The sequence below is a fragment of the Colletotrichum paranaense genome (genome assembly GCF_030867605.1).
Source record: "Colletotrichum paranaense strain IMI 384185 chromosome Unknown Scaffold_13.1, whole genome shotgun sequence".
Classification (NCBI taxonomy): domain Eukaryota; kingdom Fungi; phylum Ascomycota; class Sordariomycetes; order Glomerellales; family Glomerellaceae; genus Colletotrichum; species Colletotrichum paranaense.
Genome location: NW_026848971.1, coordinates 915,438 through 929,894, shown reverse-complemented (window position 1 = coordinate 929,894; position 14,457 = coordinate 915,438). Strand labels below are relative to the sequence as shown.

General features: G+C 53.6%; 7 protein-coding genes across 7 annotated transcripts; 3 read left to right on the top strand and 4 right to left on the bottom strand.

Moving 5' to 3' along the window:
• Positions 1–1,442: 1,442 nt before the first annotated feature.
• CPAR01_13777 (cyclin) lies at positions 1,443–3,394 on the bottom strand (the record flags this gene model as incomplete). The annotated part of the gene is made up of 3 exons (XM_060498029.1): positions 1,443–2,611; positions 2,667–2,955; positions 3,011–3,394. The coding sequence occupies 3 exons, from the start codon at positions 3,392–3,394 to the stop codon at positions 1,443–1,445; spliced, it is 1,842 nt and encodes a 613-aa protein (XP_060343497.1).
• Positions 3,395–6,692: 3,298 nt separating this feature from the next.
• On the top strand, positions 6,693–7,396 carry CPAR01_13776 (uncharacterized protein; the record flags this gene model as incomplete). The annotated part of the gene is made up of 3 exons (XM_060498028.1): positions 6,693–6,906; positions 6,958–7,046; positions 7,097–7,396. 3 exons carry the CDS (start codon positions 6,693–6,695, stop codon positions 7,394–7,396), a joined length of 603 nt encoding a protein of 200 aa, XP_060343496.1.
• A 418-nt stretch (positions 7,397–7,814) lies between these two features.
• On the top strand, positions 7,815–8,420 carry CPAR01_13775 (uncharacterized protein; the record flags this gene model as incomplete). The annotated part of the gene is made up of 1 exon (XM_060498027.1): positions 7,815–8,420. One exon carries the CDS (start codon positions 7,815–7,817, stop codon positions 8,418–8,420), a length of 606 nt encoding a protein of 201 aa, XP_060343495.1.
• A 1,097-nt stretch (positions 8,421–9,517) lies between these two features.
• CPAR01_13774 (uncharacterized protein) lies at positions 9,518–9,706 on the bottom strand (the record flags this gene model as incomplete). The annotated part of the gene is made up of 2 exons (XM_060498026.1): positions 9,518–9,582; positions 9,655–9,706. 2 exons carry the CDS (start codon positions 9,704–9,706, stop codon positions 9,518–9,520), a joined length of 117 nt encoding a protein of 38 aa, XP_060343494.1.
• Positions 9,707–9,820: 114 nt separating this feature from the next.
• CPAR01_13773 (uncharacterized protein) lies at positions 9,821–10,208 on the bottom strand (the record flags this gene model as incomplete). Its single annotated transcript, XM_060498025.1, has 2 exons — positions 9,821–9,955; positions 10,068–10,208. Coding segments are annotated over 2 exons (276 nt in total), but the record flags the coding sequence as incomplete, so codon positions are not given.
• Positions 10,209–12,064: 1,856 nt separating this feature from the next.
• On the bottom strand, positions 12,065–12,409 carry CPAR01_13772 (uncharacterized protein; the record flags this gene model as incomplete). The annotated part of the gene is made up of 1 exon (XM_060498024.1): positions 12,065–12,409. A coding segment is annotated over one exon (345 nt), but the record flags the coding sequence as incomplete, so codon positions are not given.
• A 629-nt stretch (positions 12,410–13,038) lies between these two features.
• CPAR01_13771 (uncharacterized protein) lies at positions 13,039–13,407 on the top strand (the record flags this gene model as incomplete). Its single annotated transcript, XM_060498023.1, has 1 exon — positions 13,039–13,407. A coding segment is annotated over one exon (369 nt), but the record flags the coding sequence as incomplete, so codon positions are not given.
• Positions 13,408–14,457: the final 1,050 nt, after the last annotated feature.

The following is a 14,457-nucleotide window of genomic DNA, read 5'->3' as shown; positions in this document are numbered from 1 at the left end:
CGGGATAAGTTGCTGTCGCGTGCTTCCAGTTCCCAGGCAAGCGTTCACTGACACTCTTCGTTTATAGCTCGTTCTTTGTCGGTATTTTAGGAGGAATACGTAAGAGGTGATAGGCTGACTGACAACTCTTGGCTGATATGTGCCTCTCAAGACAAATGATCAACAGGTGGGAGATTTTCACTGCTCTTGAAAGGTAGGCATCGTGCCATATCTTCCCAGCCCCAGATCCATCTCCGATTGCATATTGCATGATAAAGTTCTAGTGGTTGATCAGGGTCCACGTCCATGATATGCGATTTCACGAGCGATCCGGGCTGGTTCTAAAATCCATCTCCAATGGAGCACATAGCAATGCTTTTCCCAGGCGATCAAATCATCCTCAGAAGGAATCACCTCCTTCATACCCTTTTGGAAATAAGTGTTGCTCAAGGTGCTAACATGAGCCTTTCACATGTACCCAAGTAAAGAGTCGGTAAGCTAAGCGAGGTTCTCTGGAGTCCGCTCATCTGAATAGATCAGAAACACCGAATCTCATTAGCCTGTTCAAGGTGTTTGACTGTCCATGACGGAGCCCATTATTTGCAGCGCGCTTGCGACCTATTTGCGAGACAATTCCGTCGCCCAGAGCGTTCCAAAACAAGACATGGTACGCTACTTTTCAGATTGTGCGTGGCTGTCCAGTCTACAAGTGTTTCAATTTTCCTCCCACGCAAGTATCAATTGACGGTTACCTGGGCGAATATTCTGACACCGTACCGTGCCAAGGACGACATTGCATTCATTTTCACACAGTGAATTTCAATCAACCAAATGTCACCAAAACTGCAATGTCACTGTCCCTCTCTGATTGGTTCAAACCTACAAACTCAATCCGCCCATAATCCAGCGACAAGCTTTGAGCCATCACCATATGGAACTAGAAATATATGTTTACTTTTACTTTTTTGATTTGATTCGCTTGATCTTTCGCGATCTAGCTGTCATCGCTGACGCTTGGTTTCTACCTACGCCGAAAAAAGGCTCCTTTGCCACTTCGGAAGAAGCAAAGAAAAAATCAAACGCTTCGGCTTGTTGGGGAAGCCGAGCTTGCGTAGTGCATCATCTACCAGATGATGCGTAAGCTCGAAGGACCATTGCTCTTTCTTGCCTTGTTAACCTCCTTGTTGCCCCGAAAGCCCAAAAGTAGGGAAAGAGAGAAAAAGACAACTCCGCCTGATGCAATTTTCGCAGTTGATCCATGAGAATCGTCCCTTTCCTTGCCAAGATCCCCCGAATTTCCCCAATCCTCCTTGTCCGCTGATGAAGTAAAAAATAATGATCCTGAACCGACGCCTTGGACAATGCAATGCTTAACAAAATGAGTTGAAAGATCTATCCTCGGGGCATTGTCCCCGAGGAGTGTATGGTGGAAATGGTGGCTGGTTCATTCGATTCCCAAGCCTCTAGTTCGGGAAAGGTCCCTGCGGCAGACCATGGGGCATGTGCGGCATGTGAGCGCTCATTCTGTAGGGCGCATGCATGAATTCAGGAACTACACCGGTTCGCAGGTCGTTGCGCCGCCCGAGAGGCTGGTAATGCATCTGTGTCGTAGGCAGATGATACTCGTTGAGGGAAGCCGATGGCGGAGGGTAAAGCAGTGTGTTGACATGACGAATAGGCTTGTACGGGCTGGGTCGCTGTTGAAGATAAACGCTGGGCGAGTGTGACATGGGCGTATGTGAGATCGGGGTGTGCATGACAGATGCCGGGAACTGTTCCCCGAGAGGCGAAGACGCATACACAGAGAGACTTCCTGGACTGTGTCTCTTGGTCGGAGTGCCGTATCCCATGTTGGGATGCATCGGTGCATTCGATGGCGTAAGCGAGGCCTGCGGTATCGAGGTCGTGGCTGGCATGGGCAGCTGCGGCATCGAGACTGTCGTGGCAGGGTTGAACACTGTTGCCATGGCACGAACGCCGTTGCTCAAGGGCGGCAAGGAGACGTGTTGCTGCGCCGGGTAGGTCGTCGGGGCCGGGTACATTTGTGCCTGTGATGGTGCGGGATTGGTGTTCAGCGTCAGGTTCGGTACGGGCAGACGCATCGGCTGCTCGTTAACCGCCATAGGTCTACCGACAGGGGGCATCGCATTGGGCTGCCTGCTAAGTCGCTTCGCTGGGGGCTCTGCCAGATCTTCCTCTGAGCTTCTCTTACGAGCATGCATATTCATGCCCGGGACGTGCTTGCCAGAAAGTGGTGACACCTGAGGGTTGTGATGGTATGTCGAGGGCCAAGCCTGCGTGTTGCTCTGCGTGTTCGTGCTGGGTGAGTAGACGTTTGCGGCAGAAGGCGTCAGGGGCGGGAAAGAGATTGCGGGCTGTGCGGCGGCGATGGGCGATGGGACCGGCGAGGTGAAGGACTTGTTCAAAGGTGAAGTCGGTTGCTTCTGCGCCCGCTCGTAGTATTCCGAGAAGCAAGACAGCTTTACGAGCCATTCCTCCCACTCCTCTTTGGTGGCCAGCAGGCTGTAGCGCATGTTGCTGAGGAACTCGACCTCCATCACATGGATCTCTTGAACGGTAATGCCGGAGACTTCGGCCCAGGTTTTGTTCGTGTAGGTGTTATCATCCAAAACTACGAGGTGTCAGCAAAAGATCCAACCCTCCCCCCTATTACAATCATCACTTACACTTATTGCCCAGCATGAGGGCAACCGTCAAAAGACGATACTCACTACCGGACCGACCCTTGACGGAAGGATTTGTCGTCTTCAATCGATAGACGAAAAGCAGGGCCAACAGAATCACGTTTTGCGTGACTTGGGTCGTCGAGAGCACGCTGTAGGCCCACTTCTTGAACTGGGGGAAGGGGGTCGCATACTCGGTGAGGCGAGGTACGGTGGCGGTCGATGGACGAGAACGGATGTTCTCAGCGATTCGCAGGGTGTCCATAGACTCGAACCAAAAGAGGCACGTAATCTGAGAGAGGTCAGCTACTACTATTCTTCTTCTTTGCGGGCCAAGTCCAGCTTACCTGTGCGGCAAAGTCGGCCAAGTTACCACCCTTGGGATTAATGCAGCTCGGTATCGACAGACTGTGCAGAACGAGAGCCGAAGAGCCCTTACGTGATGAAGTGTCATCTGGCTTGCCAATGGCACCTGAAGTCGGTGTTGACGGGCGAGTCGAGTGTCGAGAGGTGGTTGAGTATTGGCTAGTGCCCGAGGCCGGATTCGTTACCGGTTGCGGGGGTTGGGAATACGTGTTGGCGGGTTGTTGATACCGAGAATATTGAGGGGCTCTCGCAGCCTCGGCCATAACAGCCTTAGGTCCTCTTGCCTGAGCAACTGAGGAAGGGTGTGAGGGAAGAACATGGCTGTCGTAGGAGACAAGGTGAGGGGCGTGGTAGGTAGCACTCATGGCGTCGGTTGGCGGCGTGCGAAGCCCGCCCCGGTACAGAGAAGCTCCTGCCCCGAAATCGAACCTGGAAACTTTTTGCGAGTGAGTGGCTGTGAAGGAGGTTTGCTGAGAGTAGCTCTGTCTACACGACAAGGGGTGTGCAGGAGACAGAGGGAGGCTGTAGAATGGCAAAGGTGCGGCAGTCGAACACATCGGAGCGGGGGAAGTTGATCGTTGGGTCGCGGAGGGGGGGCTCGAGGTTCGTCGTTCGAAGGTCGACAATCTCTTGAGCGATGCTTCGGCTGCAGGAGAAGTATTTTCGAGAGGTCGAATAGAGGTCGGAAAATGGTGGAAAAGAGAGTGGCGGGTCGAGAGGTATCAGTCGAGAGGAATCAAGGTCGGCTACTACATTTGTGGTTGAAGCAGGCGACAGAGTTCCGAATATGATTCACTTGTAGAAGCTTCCTTTCCTAGAGAGAGATTTGTGTGCACCTCGGCAGAATGCTGTGGGCAGTTTGAGTCGGGCAGAAAAGGTCAACCTGGAATTATATGAATGCTCCCGTCGGGTGGTTTTCGTCTGTACTCGCAAGCTCGAAATAGCAGTTCTCTTGAGGATTGGTGATTCTTGTTGAGGGGTGTCTTGTCTCCGTCACGAGCTGGCCATGGCAGGGTGAATCGTGCAAGAATTTGGTCCAGCCGCAGTCTCGATCCAAGATGTTCGTGCTCGTGATCCAAGAATCGAGGAGGGCGTGAATCGTGTTCGTCGACCGTCGAGGTGCTGATTCGATTGCAGGAGCAAAGTAGAAAGAAGTAGGAGCAGGAGAACACCTTTGGAGGGGTGGATTGGTGGGCACAGTGACCAAGGTATGGGAATTGGAGATGGGTTCGACGTTGATGTCAGGTCGACAAGGTACGAATAAGTCGGAGGGGTGAATGGGTCGGTGGAAATGGGAGGTAGGTATAAGGTAAGGTGGAAGAGGTGACCCTGGGCCGACGTGTACTTCAGATTGTCCGTGTAAATGAAGGGCTCGTGGGTGGTGAGGTCAATGGGGCTCCGTGATTCGGTGGGATGGCCGTGGTGGGAAGGATGGATGGGTGCGAGAAAGAAGAGTGTGGCCGGCGGTGTTGGAATTGTATTGTATTGTACGGGATGTTGCTTGGGTATTTGGCACACGCACGCATACATGTACACATACAACAACAGCAACACCACTAGTCCAGAGTGATGGAAGAAGAAGGATGATAATAACAAGTAAGAAGAGGCTAAAGACCAGAAGCAGTAGCAAGAGGGTCCCCGTCAACAAAAACAAGATTAGCACCTTTTGAGAGAATATAAAATAAATAAAAAAGAGACGAGGCAAGGCAAGCTGGACGAAGCAGAGAGAAAGAAGCAAGGTAAAGGCAAGGTAAGGCACCTCTCACGCGGCAAGAAGGTCGGGGCCGGGGGTCCAGGTAGAAAGGTAAGGTGAGGTACGAAGTGATAGATTGGAAGCCGAAGCAGGAAAACCACAAAAAAAACGGAGGTCTAGTGATATGGTTGCGTCGTTCGTTGTCTGGACCCTGGGACCTCTCTCTCTCTCTCTCTTTCTCTGCTTCCCCGTTTTTCGTCTTTATTTTTATTTTATTTTAATTATTATTATTATTTGGAGAAAACTTGCAGCAACACCCGCAGTCAGAGAGACATGAGTGAGTAAGGCAAGGTTAAAAAAAAAAAAAAAAAAGGTAAGGAACACACCTCACTACCAAGGAAAGTCAAGTACCTAGTTCCCAGCCTAGGCCCAGTAGCGCATGTACCGGTCATCCACAGATTGTAGGCAAAGTCACTAGATACGGATGTCTTGTGCGAGAGCTGTGTGAGAGGAGAAGTATCCGTCTCCGCGCGCCCTGGTTATGGGTCCTCGTCTGGGTCAGGTCTGTGGTCGCAGTGGATGAGGGAAGGCATGGGATTGGGATTGGGGGTTTTGGGCAAGGGCAGGCAGGTGGCACTGTGGCAGGAAAGGGACGGGACCCGGAACAGCCAACATGGGACATGGAGGGATGGATGGGACGTACCGTGTATCTCCGTACCCTCAAGTATGGGGATGAGGATGAGGATTGAGGAAGGGACGTGGGAGGGGAGGGGACCAAGGTACCTTGTTCCATGTGCGGCCTACGGTGCGGCGTGCCCTGTCCTTAGTCTTTGACTTGGAGGGGAATGGGGGCAGGTGAGGTGGGCAAGAAAAAGAAGATACTTACCATCCAGCTTGTTCGATTCCTACCTGCCTGACGGGGGGTACGGGTCTCCAGCAAATAAAACAACCCATCCGCAAGCGCAGGTTTGATTCAGCTGTGGAGGTCGGAGGAGCAAAGAAAGAAAAGGGCGACGCCGCACCTCACCTCAACCGGGAAGCTCCAGCACCGGCAGCACCAACCTGCCACACCACACCACACTACACCACACCACACCAACTGGCAAAAAAGCACCAACATGGTCGGTCGGCGGAGAGGAGCAGGGGCTCCAGAGTCCAGGGAAGAAGGCAACTTTAGCAAGGAACATGACCCCAGAATTAGATACTTGCTTTGCTCTGCAACTTCCATTGCAGCTAAGTCCGTCTCTATCCCTACTGTGTCCTCCGTAGTCCCGTTGACTGGGTGCCCCTCTAAGTCAGGTAGGTTGTGGTAATAAGGACCGTAAGGTATCCGTACTGGGAAGTGCCGCCTTGAGGACAACCACTCAGTGCACAAAGTACCTTGCTTTCCACAAAGTGTCCGTACGCTTTGCAGCCACACAATACCAGCAAGAGCAGCAATATGTGTACCTCTTCGGAGCCTGGAGGGAGTTAGGAACAAGGCAGGCAAAGAAACCTGGAGCCAGACTTTCCCCGTAGCCGTCCCTCTCAGCTAGCCCGCCCGCCCCTCAACAAGCAACCACGCAACCAAGCCGATTATGGAAACAAGCCGCAAAAAATGCAAAAGTCAGGAAGGATTCAAGGAGACTAAGAGACAATTTGGCTCAGGTACGCAAAGAACTTTGGGCCAACCATGTCGCGAGGCAATCTCAAAGTGGGTCTTGAACCCAGAGGGTGAGAGGGAGGAAGGAAGGGGGGAAAGAAGCAGAATGCACGAGGATACCTTAGACAGAAAGAGCAGAGGTACTTGGCTTGAGGTACCTTTTTTCTCTCCCGTCCACCACCTGGGGCATGGAAGTATGTACCTTTTCTCGTGTTGCGCCACCAAAAAGACACATGCCTCGGGGGTTCCAGTCTCCAGTGGTTGGCCATTTTCGATGCGGAACGCGATACACGGTATATCGATACGTACCTCGCTTTGCCTTGCGGCAATGCACTTGCATCTCGCACCGGCACCAACACCATCCATGGTGATTGATCCAACACCAATCCCAACCTCAACCAGCGTCAGCCATGAGGAGGCGCCGCGTATGTGCATCTTTCGATACACAGGCAGCCAGATGGCAAGGCGAGGCACAGTCGAGGCACGCGAAAGAAAGCCCAGCCGAGCCAAGCAAGCCTACGCAGCTCCAGAGTTCATTAGTCGTCAGTGTCTTCCTCTCCTCGTCCCTGGCACTCACATATCACACCTCACAGATCGATACTCCGTATCCGTACAGAGCGCGGATCAACGAGACATTTGGGGTATCGTGATTGACAAAGCCTGGAGGCATCCGCAGAGCATGGTCCCGTTATTAGACGCAGAGTGAGTGACAGACAACCTGGAATCTGCCAGACCGATTGTCCTCCAACAGTCCAAGGCTCTGACCGGCCAATCCCCGTCCAAAGTCGCAGTCCCGTTCCCAGGTGGTTTGGTAGCCATTCGACAATGATTGTGAGGACACCCCCTGTCATGACCGTGACTGTAACTGTGACCCCGACCACGACAGATGGATGCTCTGCTCCGTCGTCAATGTTCAATCCCATCCTTGAATATGATCCAGCACAGCGTATCGGGCAGACGTACTACAAGCCTAGCCTGGTCGGTGATGGTCCGTCGGCGTCCAAGTGCCTTCGTCCGCCTGCCCCCGTCTGAGGTTTCCGCCAGACTCTTGCCTAGGCCCTGGTACCGATCCGAATTCTACCTAGCGCGACGGGCCCACCTTCAGCTCAGGTGCGGTAAATAGCAGGCCGTGTGAGAGCGGCGGCGATGAAGCAGCAAGTCCCCGAGCCTGAGATTTGGTGTGGGAAGTGAGCATGCCGCATGAGGTGTACAAAGACACTTCTGCTCAGGGTTGAATCCTGGGCATTCGCACTTTCGTAGTGTAGTCGTGGGCGCGGGCGTGGGGTATGGGGGCGTGGTTCCTACACAAGAGTGTACTGTGTAGATAGGTGGTGTATCGGAAGGGTGTGTAGATTGTAACCGTACTACTGACCGAGGGCGAGGGCGTGGAGGTGAAAACAAGCCGAGATTCAAAGTCAAGGTGAAAAAAGAAGAGTCGTGTCTGAATCAAATGTGCAAAGTTGCAAAAGGCTGCCGGCTAGACCAGAGGAAGAAGTTGTGGACTCAGACCTTCCAAGGTTGCCAGTGGACGGATGGAACTGCCACTGGCGGAAAGGAAGATGCAAGTTTTCTGTCCTTTCTTTCCGTGATGGTGGAGTGGCACCTGAGTGGTCGTTTATTTTCCCCTTCTTTCAGATTCTCCATCGGTCTTGAGGGTTGGTCTCCACTTCCGAGCCAATCAGGTCGATTCAGCCAATCAGGCTACTTTTGGTCTGGATGCAGCCCCAGCAGAGGGGGAGAGCAGGTGCCAGGTGCAGGGCATGCTGCACGCACCACGCCTCAGGCTTCTAATGTTGCAGGCCAGGCCACCACCACCAATTTTCTGAAGTCGGGTGCGGGTGTCAATTCGTACCGAGAAGAGACTTTGAACGTCCTTGATGAGCTGCTCGCGAGCACAGGCAAGGAATATCTGATACCTTGTGTGGGTGGAGGGCTGGAAGAAACGCCAAAGAGGAGTCGTGGAGCTGCAAGAAAGGGAAAAGAAAGGACCAGACACCTTGCAGTACGTACAAGTACTCTGTATCCACTCACGTGCTACTGGCACCTACCACAGTAGGTACGCAGTATGCGGTACCTCACTAAGGTACGTAGAGCCCAGCTCGACAAGGGCGCGAGGAGGAAACAAGGTGACGAGGAAAAGCTACCTACCCTCCGCCATCATTCATACTGAAGATCAAAGTACTCCGAATTCCACCATCTCAAGTGTTCCTGTATCTGTATCCGTATGTCTGTACCGATCCAATCGAGCCGAATCAACGACAGCGCCCAGTACGCCCTCGTCCACTGTTTCGCCCAGTCAGCAAAGCCGAATGAGTTACTGCAAGACGTCAAATGTCAAGACTCAACTTCTCTCACGCAGCTCTCATGGTCTAATAAGCAATCCTAGGACCAGAGGGAGGGGAAGGCATGCTTGATGCTTTTCCCGTCCCCGTGCGCCTATCCGCCGGGCGCCTCATTGCCTTTCCATCTTTAACCTTCCAGCCAATTATGGGCCGGGTCATGCTACTTCGCATTCCTCCAAGCCTCGAGGAGAAGGCAACAGACCTTGATATTCAGACGCCCCCCCCCCCCCATCTCACTTCTCTGCTCTTCTCCTGGAGCTTCCGCTTCTCACACCCATCTCCCCCTCTCATGCCCCCCTTTCTCCTGCACCACCGCCCTGCCAGCACTGCTCACCCTCTTTTTCCATCTGCTGCGCTGATTGAGCCACACTAGGGCCTGGGTCTCGGGCGTGGTTTGGTCTTGGGGTCGGGTGGGGTTGTCAAGTGGCCCTTTCTTCGGTCCTGGGTGCGGGTGCGACTACGACTACGACTCCGACTCTGCTGAACGGAGTACGAAGTAGCCGTAAATGACTGACATGGGGGGGCACGCCGCGTACAGGGAGGAAGCAGAGGACCGCTAATTACCTATGCTACCACGACATGGCGGCGGGTAGAGACCAGTTGAGCCCGCACATAGCTTTGCAGTCTTCCCATCCAGATACCACTGACCAGTGGTTAGCCAGACGGGCAGGACAGGGAAGAGGCCGGTATGGAAGACGAGAGCTGCACCTCCGCTCGCTGCACTACCAGTCCACAACGGTGACTAGAGAATGCTAGAGACGTGTTTGTCGGTCGATAGCAGAGGCCACCGGAATCCAGGCGTGGGTGCCGACTACAGAGACTCTCCCCTTTCGTCGCGAACAGGTCGCTTCTTGCGAACACCGACATTGTGATGTCCTAGTGATAGTCGCAGTTAGCCAGTTCGATAACGTCAGCAAATGAGCATCAGCCTACTTAGTGTACACCAACCAACAAGTGTTTCGGCCCACAGGCTTTGCCCGTCAGCGATAACTTCAGCCATCGCCCACCTTGACGGCAAGAAACCGTCTCAAACGCCTCAGGCACCGTCAGATATAAACTGTACCAGAGCAGTCCAACAGGGGTCGGATAATACAGCACATCTCTGTTTGGAGTACTATGTAGGCTTGACCTGGCTTGCCTGGGTCGCTCTATGATGGATCGCTGGGTGTGTGAAGTGCTCGGCTTGTGCATCCTCGTACCACAAACGGAACAGGACCGGCGAGGGGGCGTTGCGTTGCGTTGCGTTGCGCTGCGCTGTGTATCCGTACAGTATCAGTAGGCTCCCTAGCGCAACAGCGAGCCCCATCCATCGTCAGCCATCGTCAGCATGTCCATCACTGGCACATTTCGGTGGTACTTACGGATACTCTTGAGCATCTCGTCCCATCCACAGTCTCATAACCCACACTCACGCCCACTCCGCGCAATGCGGCACCAACCCCACACCAAACTCTTTCGGCCCTCGTTCGTTTTGGGCTCTGCTCATACAAGGTACGTCTGCCCTGTATCCGTAGAGCACCTGCATCCTGCTAAAACCTTGGCTGAACTGCACCGCACAGTGGGCGAAGCACCTTACATGGGCCATGCAATGCTTTTTCGCCTGACTGTCTTTGAGCCTTGAGATAACCTTAGACCACTCCGTATCAGGGCTTGGCCGTCTTCGATGCCTCGAACCCAGGTGGCCTTGGTTTCCATTCGTTGTCTTGAGTCACTAGCCGCTGCAGCGCCTCTGGATGGTCGGTTCGTCCACGGCTGAGTTCCCATTCGTAACACCTGCTTCCGCGACATGCTTTCCTCCCGGTTGTAATGGTCCCCGGCCCATTACATAGATTCCTCTCGTCTCAAACCCTTTCGGTAACGCGGGCGTCATTTTCCTCGGCCGCCGTCTTTGGGGCATATTACGCCCGCCCTCGGCTGCCATCGTGCCGCATGCTGCAGGATAGTTTTCGGGACGAGAGTCCAGCGTCCGTTTCCAAGCAGAATTTGCTTGCGCCCTCGTGAACGGAGTACGTTCAGCAATATGACGGCCTCGCCAGAGAAACATCCTAAACAGACCGTGACTCGCGCGTCTGCGTCCACTTTGCTAAGTTATGCTCAGCATTCAAATTTCCCAAAAGTGACGCAGACTTGCAACTCGAACAACGTACGGTTGTCGGACGGGACTTTCCGTCCCCTCCAACCTTCACGGAGCTCAAGCAACAGTGACTCAAGCACACCTAACCCTCTTGACAACACTCCAGAAAATTCGTCTTAGCTTCCGGTGCGCGTACGAATTGTGGTGTGTGGTATTGTTCCGGGCATAGCCTTGTTTCGATATTGCCTAAGTCCCTGACAACATGTACTGCGTATAGATTCCTCACATGCCTAGTCCGTACTGTCTCATCAAAGTGCGAAACTTTCGAACGCCTGCTTGCAATCCATCCCATCAAATACTCTGATAGCTCCACGATTATTTGCGTATCGAATAGATGCCACAGGTTCGCGGTAGGCCAGACGGAATGACGGCACCGTACATTCGAGACCTTATTTCGCCTCCGCACATCAGCGCTTCTCAAATTGACCAAAGTCAACAACGGTAGGGAAGAAATCTGGCAAGGAACACCTTACTTTGCAAGACGTCTAGTCTCCGTCGCTCTGATTCGTGCGGCGTACCCAACAGCTCAGATCTTCAGAGGTCGGCAAATCCCAGACGACCCAGCATGTTGAATTAACCCAGGCATTGGTGCTGCACCGCAGTAGCAGTTCCATATCCGTGCCCACACTGTCGTGGCTCGACGCACAAAAGAGGCTGGCATTGGCATTTCGATGGGTGAGAAATGGCCGATCCAATTTAGTCCAGCTGCTTGCAGGCGAGTCAACTTTCCAGCCCAGGGCAAAGAAAGCAATACAAGACCGACGTGAGGCACGATCCCTTGTGTCACCTTGCGTCCCGCAACAGAAACACGGCCGCTGACGGCAGCGCACCGTCTTTTCGCCTGTTTGCTGGCGTTGACTCGGTGTGAATTGTGATCTAGGTGGATGTCGATGCTAGGAAGGTAGTCTGGTCACTGGGGTCTTGGTATCGTGGCCGTGGTAGTGCGGGGAGGCATCTTGTCCCTTGCCTCGCTCCGTCCGGATGGCACACGTATTGCCGTGCGTACGCCGTCAAAAGTCCGTTTGCAGGGTCCTGTCTTGTGTCGCGTAGGTACGTCCATGGCTTCCAGAACGCTAGGTGTGATGGAGCAAGCCAATGTAGGTATGCTCGCTGCTGTCGACGCTGGTACCTCCACTAAGAAATCCCCATTCACCCCTCTAGTCCTGCGTCGACATTAATCATATGCCTTGGGCAGTGGGCGCTGCGTAGCATTGCGAACTGCGGTCAGTCCAAGAACCTCAAAGCCCCTCCCCCCCTCATCCTGGACTCTTCCCAGTCATTGAGACAACACCCACTGCTGAGAAAGGAATGGTGATCCAACTTCCAAGGTCGTGTGGACGGCGGCACCGACTGGGTCTCATTCTCAGATGCGCGGGAGAGGATCGTCCCCTGGACGGCCGAATCGATATTGCTGCTGCGTCTGTTCTTGTCTAGGTTGTCTTGTGCAATGCCGCTTCCTTCATTCGTGGTTGTAGCCGGACCAGGGTTGCCAGGACACCATTGCTGTCTTTGGCCCTCTGTCCGCCGTTCTCTTGCCCGACGGCCAGCCCCTTGTCGTGCAAAGCGATCAAAGAAATAAAGCGACAATAAAGTGATCCCAAATGAGATCAAGCTTGGAGGATTAAGGAGTCTGCCAGACTCTTCGCCAACGCAACGGCCCTAGTTACTTAATCTGGTCTTTTACCCCAAAATAGAACGCAGCAGAGATGCCGAGCCCTGAGGATGGCCAAAATTGATAGAGCTAGGTGGTTAGCTCGGCGAGCAAATCAAATAACATACTGTTCTTGCCATGTTTTGCCGCGAAGTCTACCAATGTGGTGAGCAGCGCCCCCAACATCTTTCATCTTCCTCGAAAGACCTTCAAGGGTCAACACCAAAGCCACATAGGATGTATACCCAGTAATGGTGTTGGTTGATGAAGAACTTGCAGGAACCAAGAGGAAGCGATGGATGATTGTAGCGTATCGCCAAAGCCGAGACCATTGAGCATTGATTGCTTGCCAGCCTGCTGCTGCAAGACGAGGCTGTCAAATTGACGACTGATGCATGGCCCAGGCGCAGGCCCTCTGCTCACCTATAGGTAGAAATCGAGCACAGAATCAAGGGATCGTATCCGTACGAATACCCATGGTTGAACCAGCGCTAGGGTAGAGCATGCAAATAGTCCACGGCCGATCCTTGAGCAAAGGAACTTGGATGCTTCCGTGGCTCCGTCTGGCCCACGCCCTTTGCGTTTTCGTCCTCACCCTAATGAAACCGCGGCTTGGGGTTCGCCATTTCTATGCGTCAGAGAACTTGCTGTCGCGCGGATGTATTTCGTGAGCAAGCATTGCAAGCGAGATGGACTGCAATTCCTTAGGGGAAACAGTGTAGACAAAGAGTCGGCTGTTCTCGAGGTTCCAAAGTGTTACACACTCCGTCGAGGCATGTCATGCACAACCCAGCCTTTGTGTTATTGCCAGCTTGGACTCTGTGGGCTGCTTGACTGGATCGTTGTCTGGCCTCAGTCACAAGCTGGTTCGGTTAAGGAGTGGGCACGGCGCTTGAAGGAATGGATGCACCTCTGACTGATGATGATGATGGTGGGTGAGTGGCACGCCCGTTTCGACAAAGTCTTCGGCTGTGGCAGCAACGAGACACTTCAAATGACAAAACATCTGTAATACAGCGGCGTCATGGGCCACGCCGATCGTGCCGGCCAAATAGCTGGGCGACGCTGCGCGCAGGGGCAATGCCGCTCCGTCCACTGTGCCCGAATTCATGAGCTCGGCCAGGTCATTAAGATCCCTGCAACATCAAACGACCCTGTTCGCCATAGACACTACTGTGTACGCAGTATACCCCGTGAGCGACACGCGAAGGGGGTTGTCTTGCCCGCGTTTCCCCTGCCAGGCTGCCAGACAACCGAATGGATGGAGCGGGCCAAAGTGGTTGCATTTGCGGATACAGCAAAGATTTGAGGTACCGGCCCCCAGACATGTGCTGTAAGAGACACGGTCAATTAGCACAGGAGGGTCCTCCACAAAGACTCTGCCACCACTGAGGTGGTGTTGGGCGTCGTCCAGTCATCGGAAAGTACGTGAAAATAGCGACAAGCATCATGACTGGTGAAGGGCCAACCAAGACTGGCTCCTCGCAATCCTATCGTTCAGTCAGGGTCAGAGAACAGCGGTAATGGGACGAGAGGGGTGTAGGCGTCGTAATATCTCAGCCTTCAACCGAGAAAACTGGACGTACCTCTGCTGACGGATTGCATGCGCGTCGGTGGGCGGCGAATAATGAGGATGCGCCCTCCCCAAACGCCCCTGTGGCATGTCTGTTGCGTTGCATGTTGAGATGTTTCCCCAAAGAGAATGCATAGTTCGAGTCTGATCCTCAGCGACTCCGCGAGGCCTGCCGACAGGGTTTCGAGGGTTTTTGCTTGGTACTGCATGTGTCTACCTCATTCGTGTTGAATCCGACTTAGCAACGTGCAATTGTCAAAAGACTTTGAGATCTCGACCCAGGCTTGTCCCACCCAAATCCAATGACGCCGGTACCGGTCTGCGACGGAGGAGTAAGCCCGGTGCGGCAGTCTTCCTTCTTACTAGAGCCTGGTTCGTGGACACACTCAGCAT